Below are 15099 nucleotides of genomic sequence, written 5' to 3' on the forward strand. Positions count from 1 at the left end.
TGCGCGGCCGCATCTTCGACGGGTCCGACCGGCCGATCGTGGACGCGCGGTCGCGGCCGAAGGTCGGCCGCGACGCCTGGGCGGCGCGGAACGTGAGGAGCAGCTCCTCGTCGACGGCGAAGGCCTTGCGCGCCGCGGACTCGCGCAGGCGCCGCTCCATCGCCGCGCGCTCGACGCACTCGGGCGTCTGGCCGACCTCGGGGTGCGTCTCGTTGTACCACGCGACGAGCTTCCGGATGCCCTCGGGGAAGGGCGTCTTCGGGTCGTAGCCCAGGAGCTCGCGAGCCTTCGAGATGTCCGCGCAGGTCCGCGGCACGTCGCCGGGCTGCTCCGGCAATATCTCTATCTCCGCCTTCCTGCCCGTCGCCTCCTCGACGAGGGCGATGAAGTCGCCGAGCTTCGTGGGCGACCCGTTGCCCAGGTTGTAGACCTGGTAGCCCAGGGGCGTGTCCAGGGACAGCACGATGCCCTGGACGACGTCGTCGACGTACGTGTAGTCGCGGCTGCTCGAGCCGTCGCCGAACTGCTGGATGGGCGCGCCGCGCGAGATCTTGTCGACGAACTTGAGGGGCGCCATGTCCGGCCGGCCCCGCGGGCCGAAGACCGTGAAGAAGCGCAGCGCGGCGATGTTGAGCTTGTAGAGGTGGTGGTACGTGTACGCGAGGAGCTCGCACGCCTTCTTCGTCGCCGCGTAGGGCGACACGGGGAAGTCCACCGAGTCCTTCTCGCTGAAGAGCGTCTCCTTGGAGCCGCCGTAGACCGACGACGACGACGCGAAGACGAAGCTGTCGTTGCCGTACTTGCACGCGACGTCCATCAGCCGCGTCGTGCCCTCGACGTTGCTGTGCACGTAGACGAAGGGGTCCTCGATGGACGGCCGCACGCCGGCCCGCGCCGCCATGTGGACGACGCGCCGCGGCTTGCCGTGGCCCGTCCAGACGCGGTCGAGCAGCGCGACGTCGCAGATGTCGCCGCGGTAGAACGTGAACCGGTCGCCGCCGACGCGCTCGAGGAGCGCGACATTCGACTCCTTGACGCGCACGTCGTAGTAGTCGTTGACCTCGTCGATGCCCACGACGTGCTCGCCCCGGTTCAGCAGGAACTCGCAGGTGTGGGACCCGATGAAGCCCGCGGCGCCCGTCACGACGATGGCCCGGCCCTCGGGGCAGGCGGCCGCCGCCGCCTGCGCCGACATCGTTTCTTTGAGCGGTTCGCAGCGATGCGGCGGCTGCAGCGCGAAGGAGAGGCGGACGGCGGCGGCCAGGAACGCCGAGTAGGTGCGTCGAGGACGAGATTCAACAAGAGCGTGTGGCGGGTGAGCGCGCCGCCGCCACACGCCTCGCCGCGCGCCGCTGCCAGGCCCGGGCCGCTGCCGACGACAGCATCGAGAGGAAGCCACGTGTCTACTTCTTAACCGCCGCCGCCTCCGCCATCAAGGGCCCCATGAGCTCCGCGCGCTCCGCGTCCGTGCGGTACTCGGTCCCGGCGAAGCCGCCGCAGGCGGCCGGCGCCTTGGGCGCGAGCTCGAACTCCTCGACGACGCTCATCTGGATCTTGCCCGGCTTGCCGAGCATGTCCATGTCCATCGCGCCGTCCGTGCGGATCGTCTTCATGAAGGCGACCGCGGCCTTCTTGTCCGGCGCGTCGGAGACGACGAAGACGGACCGGAGCGGGTCGACCGCGAAGGAGAACTTCGCGTTGTTCTGGCAGGCGATGGTGCGGTAGAAATAGGCGCAGGGGTGCCCGACGGCGGCGCCCTCGAGCGCCTTCCTGAAGACCGGCGAGTTGTTCACGACGTCCACGGTGAAGATCGACCGGCAGCGGCCGGGCTCGCCGAGGTCGAGGTCGTCGAGGTCGAGGTCGTCGAGCGCGAGGAGCACCGTCGACACGCAGGTCATGCCGCGCATGTAGCCCGCCTGCTCCGCGAGGAGCTCGGCGATGGCGTCGTTCCGCGGCGCGTCGAGCTCGCTGTCGACGACGGAGAACTTCGGCGGCGCGTCGGACGGGTACGACGGCGGCAGCTCGACGAGCACGGCCAGCTTCGCGGGCGTCGCGCGCGCGATCTTGAAGCGCGTCGGGTTCTCGGCCGTCGCCTCGCTGACCTTCGGGCCCAGGAACTCGAGCGTGCCGGCCGACTTGTGCTCGCGCCGCAGGGCCTTGATCTCGCCGATGTGCTCGCCGGCGTTGCCGGCGGCGAGGGCGGCCATGACTCCCGGCGGCGCGGATTGCGAGCGCGGCTGCGAGGGCTGGCTGCGTCGCGCTGTGCCGAGGCTGCGGCACCAGAGGCTGCGAGAGCTTGTGGCGCAGCCGCTCGTTGCCGTCAACGAGGCCTCCCAAGAATAAGCCCGTCCAGATCGAACTAGAGTTTCTCTGAATTCAGGTTACAGTCACATGTTTCGTTTGGTTTTGGATGGGAGTCGGTGGTGGTGTCTGGCGGAGCCCGAGCGCCGGGCCCGCGGAGATGCGGCGCGCGCCTTGTTCGCGCGCGCCGTGTTCGTTTTTCGTCGGGGTCTTTTTTCTTTTGTTGGTGTGAGTGCGGTGCGGCTGCCTCGGGTCGGGCGCGCTGGCATCTTGGTGCCTCTGGGTTCGGGGAAGTCTCGTGGTCGTGGTCGCGTAGGTAGGTGGGTCTCGCCGCGCGGGCAATGGCGCGCGGCGGCGCGGCGGCGCGGCAGCGTAACACGCGCGGCGCCGGCCTATTTTTTTGTGTTTGTCGTGTGGAGCGCGCCGAGCTACTCGGCGGCCGTCTCCTCGGGGATGGGCGCGATGGGCGCGGGCGGGTTCTCGTCGAAGGTCCAGAGCGGCGACGTGCCCGCCTCGAGGTCCAGGCCCGAGTCCGAGAGCACGGAGCCGAAGTCCGAGCCCGCGCGGAAGAGCTTGGCGACCTCCATGCCCGGCACGGGGCTCAGGTCCGCCGGCGACATGGTGAAGCGGTGCTTCTTCGGGCCCGGCGGCGTCGCGCCGTCGAGCCGCCGCTTGCCGCGCGCCTGCGGGCTCGCGCCGCCGCCGAGCGCGGCGATCTCGTCGTCGTCGGTCATCTCGACGATGGCCGACGCGTAGGCGCTGCAGTCCTCGGGGCTGAGGCCGTCGTCGCCCGCGCCCGAGCCGTCGAGCGACGCGTCGGGGTCGGCGTCGTCGCCGAAGAGGCCGCTCGGCGTCGGGCTCGGCGGGCTCGAGCCGTTGAGGCTCACGCACTCCGTGGGGAGGCTGTCGCTCGACGGCGAGTGGGCGACGCCGACCGTGCGCGCCGCGGGCGTCGCGCCGCGGCGGGGCACGACGAAGCGGAGCTTGGCGAGCGGCTTCCGGGGCGGCCGCGCGCCGTCGGCGTCCGGCGCGGGCGGCGGCGGCATGGCCTCGTCGTCGTCGTCGTCGCTCGCCGCGGCCGACGACGACTCGGACGACGGCGCGTCGGCGCCGACCTGGCGCTTGAGCGCCGCCATCTCGGACTGGAGCTTGAGGAGCTGCTCCTGCATCTTCAACACCTCGGCCGCGGGCACGAGGCCGTCGCGCGGCGTCGTCGGCGGCGCGCGGGGGTTCGGCGCGGCTTTCGCGCGCTCGCCCGTGCCGCCCTTGGCCGCCGGCTTGCCGCCCTTCTTCGCCGCGGGCTTGCCGCGCGTCGCGCGCTTCTCGGGCTCGGCGGGCTTGGCCGCGGACCGCGTCGCGGACCGCGTGCCGCCGGAGCTCTGGCCGTTGGCCTTCTTCGCGCCGACGCACTCGTCGCGCCGCCGGAAGGTGCCGCTCTCCAGCTCCTTGAAGCGGTCCTCGAAGAAGGCGCGGAGCTGCACCGCGGCGACGTGGACCTGGTGCGTCTCGACCTTGTTGAAGAGCACGGCGTTCGAGAAGACGAGGCGCACGTCGGCCGCGAACTCGTCGCGCGTCTTGTACATGTTGCGCCCGAGCTTCGACTCGATGGTGCCCAGGTCCATGGGCTTGGCCACGATCGTCGGGTAGTGCGGGATGTTGAGCGCCACAAAGTCGACGGGCTTCCGGAAGTAGAACGCCTTCTTCTTCGCGAGCACCATCTTCAGCGCCTCGCGCCAGAGCTCGGCCTCCTCGTTCCGGACGAGGTTCTTGATGTCCTGCGGCGGGGGGCGGCGGGGTCGGCGGGGGGCGCGCCGAAGAAAGCGGGCGGAACGCGCTTTCGAAAGAATCGAATCGCCGCGCGGCGGGATGGGCGAATCGGGGGCTGAAATCGACACGGGGCCAAACCTTGCCCATGGTGAGCCGGACGGAGGTGGTCTTGTGGTCAGAGAGGGGGCGCCCGGTATTTTTTCCGGAGGGGTTCACCGCCCGTCAGCTGAGAATCGAAATTGAAGGCCGCGGAGCGCGAGTTTCCCCGCGGCGCTTCTAGGTGGGGGAAGGGCACGAGAGTCCCGGGGGTTGTCTCAGGCCGGAGGGGCGATTACCACCCGGCCGTCATAGACTAGGGGCTCCTCAAAGGAGCAGAGACGCCATCGGCTGTCCGAGCTGTCGCTCGCGGACGGGCTGATCCCCGGCGACAGACGCTCGTGTTGAGGCTTCGCTGCAGGGGATTGGCTTACGTGTTCGCGATTCACGGATACGCGCGTCCTGATACGGTAACGAAAGTTACTATGATACCTACCACGCCGCTCAAGACCCCAGGTCCACGACGCTGACGAAGTCCCCGGCGAGGTTGCCGAGGTAGAGCCGCGCGCCGTGCTGGACGACGCAGGACATCGTCGAGACGCGCTCGCCCGTCGGGTCGTAGAGCGCGTCCAGCGGCGCGCCGTCGAAGCCGACCTTCAGCGCGCCGGCCCAGGGCTTCGCGAAGACGGGGAAGACGTAAGGCGCGACGTGGGCCGCCAGCGTCCGCAGCGCCGGGTAGGGCGCGAGCTTCGCGGCGACGGGCGCCGGCCGCGCGATGCCCGCGATCCAGAAGCCGTCCGCCGCGGCCGTGACGCCGTCCGGCAGCGCGGGCAGCCCGTCGACGAAGACGGACATTTCCCCCGTCGCCAGGTCCACCCGCATCAGCCGCGCGCGGTTCGTCTCGGCGACGACGGCGAAGGACGCGTCGGGCGACAGCGCGACGCCGTTCGCGTACGCGAGGCCGGCCGCGAGCGTCGTCGTCGCGCCCGTCCGCGCGTCGTACTTGAGCAGCCGCCCGCTGTGGTCGCCGCGCATCAGGTTCATGAGGTAGCCCTGCATCGTGTCGTAGAAGCCGCGGGTTCCGTCGCCTGGGCAGGAAACGAGTGCAAAATTCCCAAAGGCTCCTATCTCGGTCATTATCCACTCGTTTCGGCAAATATCTCTCGAAGCGCTCTCGAAGCGTGGATCCTTGCTCTGGAACAATCGCGCGCGGAACCCTCACGTTGAAGCGACGTTGAATCACTCTTTTCCCGCTCCGCCCGTCGCGGCGCACGCCGAGCTCCGTCGACGACGAAAAGTAGACGTCGCCCGTCGCGCCGTCGACGGCGAGGTCGTTGACGTAGTTCAGCGGCTCGCGCGTGTCCGTGGCCACGTTCGCGAGGATCCTCAGGGCGCCGCTCTCGAGGTCGAGCTCGAGGAGGCCCTTGGTGCTGCACGCGACGAGCAACTTCCCGCGATGCGCGTGGAACCCCAGCGGCCGGCCCGGGCCGACGTACCAGGTCCTCGTGGGCGTCGCCGTGCCGCCGGCGCTGATCCAGACCCAGCCGAATTTATCGACGAGCAGCAGGTCGCCGCCGTCGAGCGTCGCGACGCTCTCGCTTCCCGCCACAATACCCTCGAAGAGCCGCGTCGCCGCCCGCAAGCGGTCGTTCGGCGCCCAGGCGCCCTCGAGCACCGGCGGGATGGGCGTGCCGCCGGGCTGGCCCGGATAGAGGTCCAGGTCCGCCGCGGACACGGCGGACGCCGCGACGCCGTCGTAGGGCGGCGGCATGCGCTGCGTCAGCGGATACACGACGTACGCGACGACGGCGCAGAGCGCCGCGGTGCTCGGCACGCCCATGTGGTTCCGTTGCAGCGGCTGCAGCCGTGCGGCGGCGCGACGACGCGTCGATCGAGAGCTGCTTCACAGCCTGCGGCGCGGGGAGAGCTTCACTATCGTTGCTTGCCCTTCAAGGCAGGCTTCAAGGAGCCCCCAGGCAACATTGAGCTCTACAAAGTAGAGCAGCCACGAATCGGCAGCGCAGTCCGAAAACACACACAGCAATCTTACGGCGCCCAGCGGTCCGCCTGCGGCCGGCGGCGGTCGGGGAACCGCGCCGCGAAGCCCGGCGGCCGGTCGACGGCGCGGATCGGCGCGCGGTCCGGCTCGCACATGCCCGAGTCGGAGAGCGCGAGGAAGAGGACCGCGAGCGCGTAGAGGAGCGCGGCCGCGGCGAAGAGGCGGTGCTTCCGCGGCGGCGCGTCGACGTACTCGCGGATGACGAAGTAGGAGTAGAACATGGGCACGCAGGACGAGCAGGAGCCGAGCGCGTAGGACGCGGCCGTCGACGCGCTCGCGGCCGTCTCGGCGAAGTAGGTCGTGTAGCCCACGGCGAGGAGCGCGCCCGTGAGCGCGGGCACGGCCGCGTGGTCGCGGAGCGCGGCGCAGCGCGCGCCGTCGTCGTCGAAGTCGTCCGGCGGGCGCCGGCTCCGCGCGCCCGCCGCGGCGCGACCCGCGGCGACGGCCGTCACGGCCAGGAAGACGCCGACCTGCGTGCAGGCGTGGAGCGCGCCCGCGGGCGCGCCGCCGCGCGCCGTCTCCGCGTAGGCGAGCAGCGGGCTCCACCCCCCGGAGAAGAGGCCCACGGCCACGCAAAAACCGAGGCTGGCGGCGGCGCTCCGCAGCTCCTGCTCCGGCGACGGCGGGGCCTTGGGCGGCGGCGGCGGCGGCGGCAGGAGCGGCGTCGCGGCCGTCGCCTTGGCCGCGAACGCCGCGGCCGTCGCCGTGATCGCGTCCGCCGCGTCCGCGGCCTCGCAGTCGGCGAGGGGCGCCGCGAAGCGCCAGCCGCGCCGCCGCGCCGCGAGGCCGTCCTCGGGCCGCGGCGTCGACAGCACGTTCGCGACGATGCCCGCGACGGCGCACGCGAGGCCCAGTCCGAAGTACGCGACGCGGCACTCGCCCGGTTCGCCCTCGGCGACGAGAAAGTCCAGCGTGGCGCCGAAGACGATGTTCGTCGTGAAGATGACGGGCGCGGCGACGCCGACCCCGAGCCGGTCCGTCATGACCGTGATGCAGCCGTCGCCGACGGCCATGCACGCGCCCGCGAGCAGCGCGAGCCGCCCCGCGAACGTCCCCAGGGCGTCGGGCGCCGCGGCGACGCCCGCGCCGTCGACGACGCCCATGAGGCCGAGCGCCACGACGCACTGGACGTAGATGGCCAGGACCATGAACCGCTCCGTGGACCAGCGGGACACGCGGCGCACGACGGACCAGTGGCCCCAGCAGAGGAAGGTGATGAGCTGGAGCGCGAGCTGCGGCTCGTGGAGCGCGCGGTGGGCGCGGCGGCGCATCATGGCTGGCGGCGTTGGGCGGGTCAGCGCGCCGACATGCGCGGTCGGGGCGCTGCGCCTTCCAGCACGGCAGCGCGGAAGAAGTTCGACGATGTCACGGCGTCAACGTGGGCTGCTCGGAGGTAAACATCCGCAACTTGCAGCCTTCGCCTGTCTGATGTGGCCGTCTTGAGCCCTTTCCAGCGCCGACACCAGCGCGTGGCGACCCGTAGCAGCGCGTCGACGCCAGCGACACAGCTAGAACACAGCAATGCCGTCGCCGCGAGCCGTCCTACTCACCGCGCTGCTCGCAGCGACGCATGCCTTCACCGCGAAACAAAGGCACGCTGCCGTCACCGCAAGACAAAGACACGCCTCGAAGCAAGAACCGGCGTCTACGGACCGGAGATCGCTCCTGGGCCTGCTCGTCCCGCTCGGCGTCGGCGCGGCGACGCAGGCGCCGCTCATCGCCCTGATCGCGAACCCGCCGGACGAGTCGACGCGGACCGCCATGCTCGAGAGCTGGTGCGCGGCCGACTACTGCACGCTGCTCGGCGGCGGCGCCGGCTACTCGCCGGGCGCGGGCGGCTTCGTCGGGAACTACGTCCCGCCGGACGACGACTTCGCGCGCGAGCGCGACGCCATCCTCGCCGAGGCCGCGCGGGGCTCGGGGTCGTAACGAGCATCGAGACATCCGGGGCGCAACACACAGGGAGAACTCGGCTTAGTCACAAGGGGGGACGGGGGGCACAACGGAGTCCTCTCGATCACGCGCGGCCGCGCTTCTTGGCCGCGGGCTTCTTGGTCGCGGGCTTCTTCTTCTTGGCGGGCGACGGCGACGGCGGCGGCGACGCCGCGGAGTTGTCCTCGCGGGGCTCGAGGACGGCGACGCCGCCGCGCGCGGCGGCCGCGCGGACGTCGTCCTCGGACTCGCGCGCGCCGCGCGACCGCCGGTCCTTGGCCGTCGTCGGCCGGATGACCTCGTCGTCGCTGTCGTCGGCGTCGGTCGCGCGCTTCTTCGGCGACGCGCGGGGCTTCTTGCCGCCGTCGCCCCGCTTGGCCGCGGCCGCGGGCTTGCGCTTCCGCGCGGACGGCGCGCCCTCGAGGCCCGCGACGGAGTCGTGCGCGCGCTCCTGGATCTTGCGCCGGAGCGCGACGGCGTCGCCGCGGCCCGCCTTCGGCGGCGCGTAGAGCGCCGTCGGCAGGTAGACGACGCCCGGGAAGGGCCGCAGGTTGTCGACGGTCTTGACGTACTGGCGCTTGACGAGCTCGCCCGCGTGCGCCGCGACCGCGCGGACGCTCAGCGTCATGTCGTCGTCTTCGGCGTCGTCGTGGGCCGCCATCTCGTTGCAGCAGCTCAGGAGGAAGGCGACGTTGTCTGCGTCCGCGCCGAGCGACGCGACGAGGGGATCGAGGACGAAGAGCAGCGCGCGCATCGTCGGCTTGTCGTCGAGCAGCGCCTTCGCGCGCGCCTCGTCGCCCTCGGAAGCCCCGTCCATGGGCCGCTTCGCGAGGAGGTGCACGGCGTAGAAGAGGGCGTACTCGGGCAGGTGGCGCCGCGCGAGCGCGTCGCGGTCCGCGGCCGCCGCGCCCGCGGGCAGGCGCGCGGCGGCCGCGCCGTGCGCGCGCCGCGCGCGCGCGACGGCGACGCCCAAAGCCCGCGCCGCGAGCTGCTTCGACGACGCGAGCGCCTCCTTGCGCGCGGCCGCGCCGCCGCCGCGGCGCGCGCCGATTTCGTCGACGGACGGCAGCGCCGCGAGGCAGAGCGCGCCGCCCCACTTGGCCACGGGCGCGTCGCCGCGGAGCACGGCGCGCGCGAGCTTCCGCGTGAAGTTGGACCGCACGACGGGCTCGGCGTCGAGGCAGACGGCGCTCAGGGACCGCCAGCGGCCCGCGCCGACGAGCGGCGCCGCCGCCGGCGCGAGCGCGAGCTTCAACGCCGCGGACGCGGCCGTGAGCCGGAGCTCCGCGCGCTCGCCGGGCGACGCCGTCGCGCCGCTCGGCGGCGCGCCCTTGGACGCGAGCACGCCGAAGAGCAGGTCCAGCGCCGCCGCGCGCCGGCCGTCGCCCGCGGCGCCCGCGGGCGCGGCCGCCGCGCGGTAGGCCACGGCCTTCAACGCCGCGCGCAGCGCGAGGAACGCCGGCGCGAAGGCGCAGCCCGGCGCCGGCGCGCCGAAGTCGCTCGCGAGCAGCACGCTCCGGCGCTTCCGCTTCCGGGGGCTGTCGCCGTCGTCCGAGTCGTCGTCCGAGTCGTCGAAGACCTGCTTCTTCCGGCCCTTCTTCGGCCCGCCGGCGAAGGCCAGGTCCGCCGGCGGCCGGCTCTCGATGAGCTCCGCCGCCGCGCGGTCGACGACGTCGCTCGCGGCGACCGCGCGGGGGAACGCCGCGGCGCAGCGGCCGAGCGCGCGGAGCCGCGCGACGAGTCGCGGCGCCTCGTAGTCCCAGTCGTCGCCGTCCAGATCCCGCAGCACCGCGTCGCCCCGCCCGTCGCCGTCCAACGCCCGCAGCGCCGACACGGCCTCCTTGGCGCACTCCGCGAAGAAGCCGTCGCCGTCGTCGTCGCCGTCGTCGTCGAAGCGGAGGTCGGACCGCGCCGCGGCCGCGACCCGCGCCAGGGTCGGCCCCAGGGACGTCGCCAGGGCGCCCGTGTCCTCCGTCGCCGCGAGCGTCGCGATGGCCTTGGCGCCGGCGACGAACGACGCCGCGTCGCGCGACTCCGCGGCGGCGGCGACGTACGCCGCGAGCGCGCGCGACGCGGCCTCCGCGGCGAGGAGCTTCGGGTGGTGCGCCGCGACCAGGGCCGCCAGCGCCGCCGCGCCGTCCACGACCACATCGCCGTCGGCGCCGTCGCGGAGGCGCTCCGCGGCGAGCGCGAGCGCCGCGGCGAGCGCGCCCGCGTCGACGACGGCGTCGGCCGCGCGCTTCCCCAGCTTGGCCACGTACTTGCCGAGCTCCCGGTGCTTCGGGCCCAACGCGTTGATGCGCGCGACGGCGTCGGCGCGCTTCTCGCGGCGCTTCGCGAGGTCCGCGGATCCGTCGCAGACGACGCGGAGCGCCTTGAAGACGCGCTTGTCGCGGACGTTCGAGAGCTCGCGGAGCAGCGACGTCTTGCCGTCGGGCGTCGGGCAGAGCGCCGCGAGGCGCGCGTGGCACGCCTCGAGCGCCGCGTCGGCGGCGGCGCTCGGGTCCGCCGCGGCCGTGTCGCGCGAGCCGGCGACGGACGACGGCCGCGCGCCCGCGGCCGCGGCCCGCGCGGCCTCGCGCGCGTCGAGGTAGGTTTCGAGCTCGCCGCGGTGGCGCGCCGACGACGCCAGCAGCGCCCCGAAGGCGTCCGCGGCGCCCGGCGCGTCGCGGAGCGACGGGAGCACCGCGCCTAAGACGTGCGCCGCGCGCTCCTCGGCGTTCGCGTCGCGGTCGAAGAGGTGCTCGTCGACGAGCAGGCGCGCGCGGTCGCTCACGTCGCCGCGGTTGCAGGCGGCCCCGAAGGACTGGAGCAGCAGCGACGGCACCCAGCGGAGCCGCGCGGCCGCGCCGCCGTTCGCGGCGCCCGCCGCGAGCGCGGCCGCCGCGCGGCCGCCGCCCCGCGCGGGCGCCGCGTCGTCGTCGTCGTCGTCGTCCTCCTCGAGGAGCGCCGCGCCGTCGGCGGCGTCGTCCCAGCGCTTGGACACGTGGGCCCGGTAGAGCGACGCCAGCCCCGTGAGCGCCTCCTTGCGGATCTCCGCGCGGCGGTCCTTGGCGCGGTCCCGGAGCCCCGCCAGCGCGCCCTCGAAGTCCTCGCCGCCGCGGACATCATCTAAACCGTCCGGCGCGGCCTCGAGCACCGCGTCGGCGACGCCGCGCACCGCGTCGCGCCGCACGTCCCACGACGGGTCGTTGAGCCGCGACGCGCACCTGCCCAGGAGGTCCGCGCGCGCCTTCGCGTTCGCCGCGGCGACCTTCAGCGCGACGCGCACCATCTTCGCGCGCAGCTCCGCGTCCTTGTCCGTGAAGCGGCGGAGCCACTCCGCGTAGACCGTGGGGTACGCCGCCGCGTAGTCGCCCTCGGCGAACAAGCGGCCGAGGAGCGTCACCGTCGCGTCGCGCGTCTTCGCGTCGTCGCAGACCAGGCGCTCGGCGACCTTGGGCAGCGTGTAGAGCAGGAGCCGCGGCTCGACGAGGTGGAGCTCGTAGACGAGCGCGTACGCGTTCGACGACGCGTCGGACTGCTGGAGCACGGACGCGTCGACGGGCACGATGGCGTCCTCGTCCTCGTCCTCGTCCTCGTTGGACGTGTCCGAGCGGCGCGGCTTGCCCGGGCCGTCGGGCGACACGACGCCCTCCGTCGGCGTGAGCGAGAGGCAGCCGTTGAGCCACGCGGCGACGGGCCGCGTGAGCGCGTCCGAGGACCGGCGGACGACCTGCTGCGCGAGCGCGTGCGTCGCGGGCGTGCCCTTGCGGCTCGAGGGCAGCAGGCTCACCAACAGAAGCTCGACGAGCGCGTCGGGCACGGGCTCGACCTCGCCGAGGACCGTCGTGAAGACGTCGAGCGTCGCGTCGCGCACGTCCGACGCGCCGTCGCGCGCGGAGGAGAGCAGGGCGTCGCAGAAGTCGACGAGGCCCGCCTCGGCGCCCGGCGCGCCGCCCTGATAGAGCTCCGTGAGCGCGCAGACGCTCCGGAAGTGGCGCAGCGAGTCCAGCGCGCACCTATAGGTTTCTTCGCGCTCCTCGAAAGTCGCGCGCGAGCTGTAGTTTTCTTCACGCTCCTCGAAAGTCGCGCGCGCGCGAACGGGTCTCCTCGAGAGTATCGCGCGCGCGCGGAAAGCCCGCGCTTCCGCTGGGGGACGCCGCGGCCGCGCTTGACGCGGTCCTGCGTCAGCTCCGCGTCGCGGCCGCCGTCGCCCGCCTGGCCGTGGCGCCGCAGCGACGCCGCGAGGAGGCCGAAGACGCCGAGCAGCTCGTCGTCGCCGTAGGGCGCGCGCGGCGCGTAGACGCGGAGCACCTCGCAGAGGCACGTCGCCGCCCAGAGCCGCACCGCGCCGGACTTGTGCTCGACGAGCCCCGGGCTCACGAGCTGCCGCGCGACGCCCTTGAGGCCGCTCGGCCGCGCGGCGTCCTGCTCCGTCGCCTCGAGGAGCGTCTGCGCGGACTCGAGGTTTTTCAGGAGCTCCTTGGTGCTCGACGTCGGCTCGAGCTCGAGCTTGCGGAAGTCGAGCTTCGTCTTGCCCATGCTTGTCGGCGCGTGGTGTGCGCTTCGTTTGGCGGCTGTGAGCGGTCGCGGGTGCCCTTTGATGGCGTGCTACAGCGGCGCTTCGACGAGGTGCTCGGCGTTTGAGCTCGACTCGGACTTTGGCGCCCTCGGAGAGCCCTGATCCGCGCCCCGGCGGGCCGGGGGTCAGACAGCTCGAAGAATGGCGCGGCGCGCGCGCGGCGCGGCGCGCGGGACGCTGCGACGGCTGCTTGCGCGGCGGCGCGTTCCGACGTGTGCCCTTCCCCGCGCCCGTCGTCCTGGGGAGCCGTTCGCCACCGCTCCCGCGTTCGCCGTCCTGGGATCTGCGCACCACCGCGTCCCTCACGCTGCGCTTCACCGCGCTCAGGCTATGTTCGTCTCCACTCTCGCCCCCACCCAGCTGTTGTTCTCCTCCTGGATCTCGATCCGGGTCCCTAGAGGTGCGGAGCGGAGCTCGTCGCCAAGTTCCTCTCGCGTCACGTCCCACGAGGCCTCAGTGGTTGATGACCGACCCCTCAGGCTCGCGGCCACACATGGCCGCGCTCGCCTGCCAGCTGGGCTGGACTTCCATGAAGTTCTACGTCACATCTGCCGCCGCGCACCTGGCGCGCGCCGGTGTCCTCGATTTTACACGGGCAACACGATGACCCTCGCAGGTGCTCAAGTACACGGTCGCCAGCCGCGGCCGGGCCTGGGCGGCCCGGGCCACGCGACCTCAGAGGAGCCAGGATACGCCTAGGATACCCGTAACGCAGTCTCACTCTGATCTGGGTTATGGGCCCACTGGACCTGGTCCTACGGCGGCAGCGCTAGCAGCGCGTCGATCCAGGCCTCGATCCACCAGCGTCGATCGACACCGCCGGCGCCGCCGCAGAAACGCAGGCGTGCTCTTGCAATCACGAGCTCCGCCGCATAGCCGCGGCCGAAGAGCGCCGCCATGCTCGTCGCGCGCGCCGCGAGACGCGTCGCGCGGCACGCGCCGCGCCACGTGCGATCGCTGAGCGCGCTGCCGCAGCCGTCGCGGGGCGCGGCGCCGCAGGCCTGGGAGACGGACGACGGCTTCATGCAGCTGCGCGCGGAGCACTCCGTCGCGGGCACGGATCTCGTCTTCGGCGAGACGCTGGACCCGGCCATCGACCTGAAGACGACGGTCGCGGGCGACGCCGTCGAGTCGCCCTACGAGCTCACGGTCGACGCGTCCATGCGCGACTTCTGGTGCAGCGCGTTCCATTCCACGAACCGGCTGGTGACGTCGATGCCCTTCGCGCAGCGCCTGGGCTTCACGGATCGCCTGTTGCCCTTCGACCTCATGCTCTTCCTGACGGGCGCCATGGCCCACGCGGACCGCGCGGTGGAGGAGGTCGCGTTCAAGAACGCGCGCTACTACGCGCCGCGCTACGCCGGGCGGGAAAACAGTGATGCAACGTCGCTTCAACGTGAGCGTTCCGCACGCGCGCGTTCCGGAAAAAAACATCCACGCTTCGAGAGCGCTCCGAAAGATGATCGCTCGTCCAAAAATGAGCCGAAACGAGTGGAACACGACCGAGCGAGGAGCCTCCGAAGTTGGGCACGTCGCGCACCCTTTCGCGGCCCAGGTGCTACGCGGGCGACACGTTCAAGAAGCGGTTCGTGCTGCGGTCGAAGCGCATCCCGAAGAAGAACCCGAAGACCGTGGTGGCGACCTTCGAGTGCGAGCTGCGGAACCAGCGCGGGGAGCTGGTCTTCAGCGTCGAGAAGGCGATGCTGTTCCCGCTGGACGACGGCGAGTCGGCGACGGTGTACGAGTCCGTCGCGGACCACGAGGTCTACGTGCCCGACGAGCACCCCCTGCGCCAGCAGATCGTCAAGTCGGCGGACCTGCTGGGGGAGCTCGGCGGCGTGACGCTGCGGCCGCTCGACCCGGGCAAGCTCTTCACGCACGGAAGCGCGCGCATGCTCACGATGACGCAGACGATGCAGCTGGCGGCGCTGGGGCGCGTCGTCCACGACCGCCACTTCAACCCGGCCAAGTACGCCGGCGAGCCCGAGCGCGAGCGGCTCTACGTGCCCGGCGCGCTCGCGCTCGGCCTCGTGAACGCGTGCAGCGGCCGCGAGCTGCACGAGGTCCTCTTCCAGACCATGCACCACGTGAGCTTCGTGAACCACCTCCACCCCAACGAGGTCGTCTCCGCCGTGAGCTACATCCGGTCGCGGTCCGAGTCGCTCTCGGGAGAGCTCGAGAAGCAGGAGGTCGTCACCATCGGCGTCAAGAACATCGCCGACGCGACGGCCATCCAGGACCACCCCCTGCCCCGGTCCCTCTTCATGACGGACCAGCCCCTCCGCACCCACGAGCTCGCCGCCGCCCTCGGCGACCACCCCGTCCTCAAGCCCGAGAACGTCATCCTCCACTGCTTCCGCTCCATCTACCGCCAGGCGCCCAAGGCCGACGTGTTCCTCCTGTAGGGGGTGTCCGGATGCGCCTTCGGGAGTAGGTTCAC

The 15099-nt window shown here is 72.5% G+C and overlaps 2 protein-coding genes across 2 annotated transcripts; both read right to left on the reverse strand.

Moving 5' to 3' along the window:
- Positions 1–208: 208 nt before the first annotated feature.
- Positions 209–1195, reverse strand: AURANDRAFT_27982 (hypothetical protein; the record flags this gene model as incomplete). The annotated part of the gene is made up of 1 exon (XM_009039838.1): positions 209–1195. A coding segment is annotated over one exon (987 nt), but the record flags the coding sequence as incomplete, so codon positions are not given.
- A 3376-nt stretch (positions 1196–4571) lies between these two features.
- On the reverse strand, positions 4572–6007 carry AURANDRAFT_69834 (hypothetical protein; the record flags this gene model as incomplete). The annotated part of the gene is made up of 2 exons (XM_009039837.1): positions 4572–5192; positions 5371–6007. 2 exons carry the CDS (start codon positions 5942–5944, stop codon positions 4609–4611), a joined length of 1158 nt encoding a protein of 385 aa, XP_009038085.1.
- Between the last annotated feature and the right edge of the window lie 9092 nt (positions 6008–15099).

The sequence above is a fragment of the Aureococcus anophagefferens genome (genome assembly GCF_000186865.1).
Source record: "Aureococcus anophagefferens unplaced genomic scaffold AURANscaffold_12, whole genome shotgun sequence".
NCBI lineage: Eukaryota > Pelagophyceae > Pelagomonadales > Pelagomonadaceae > Aureococcus > Aureococcus anophagefferens.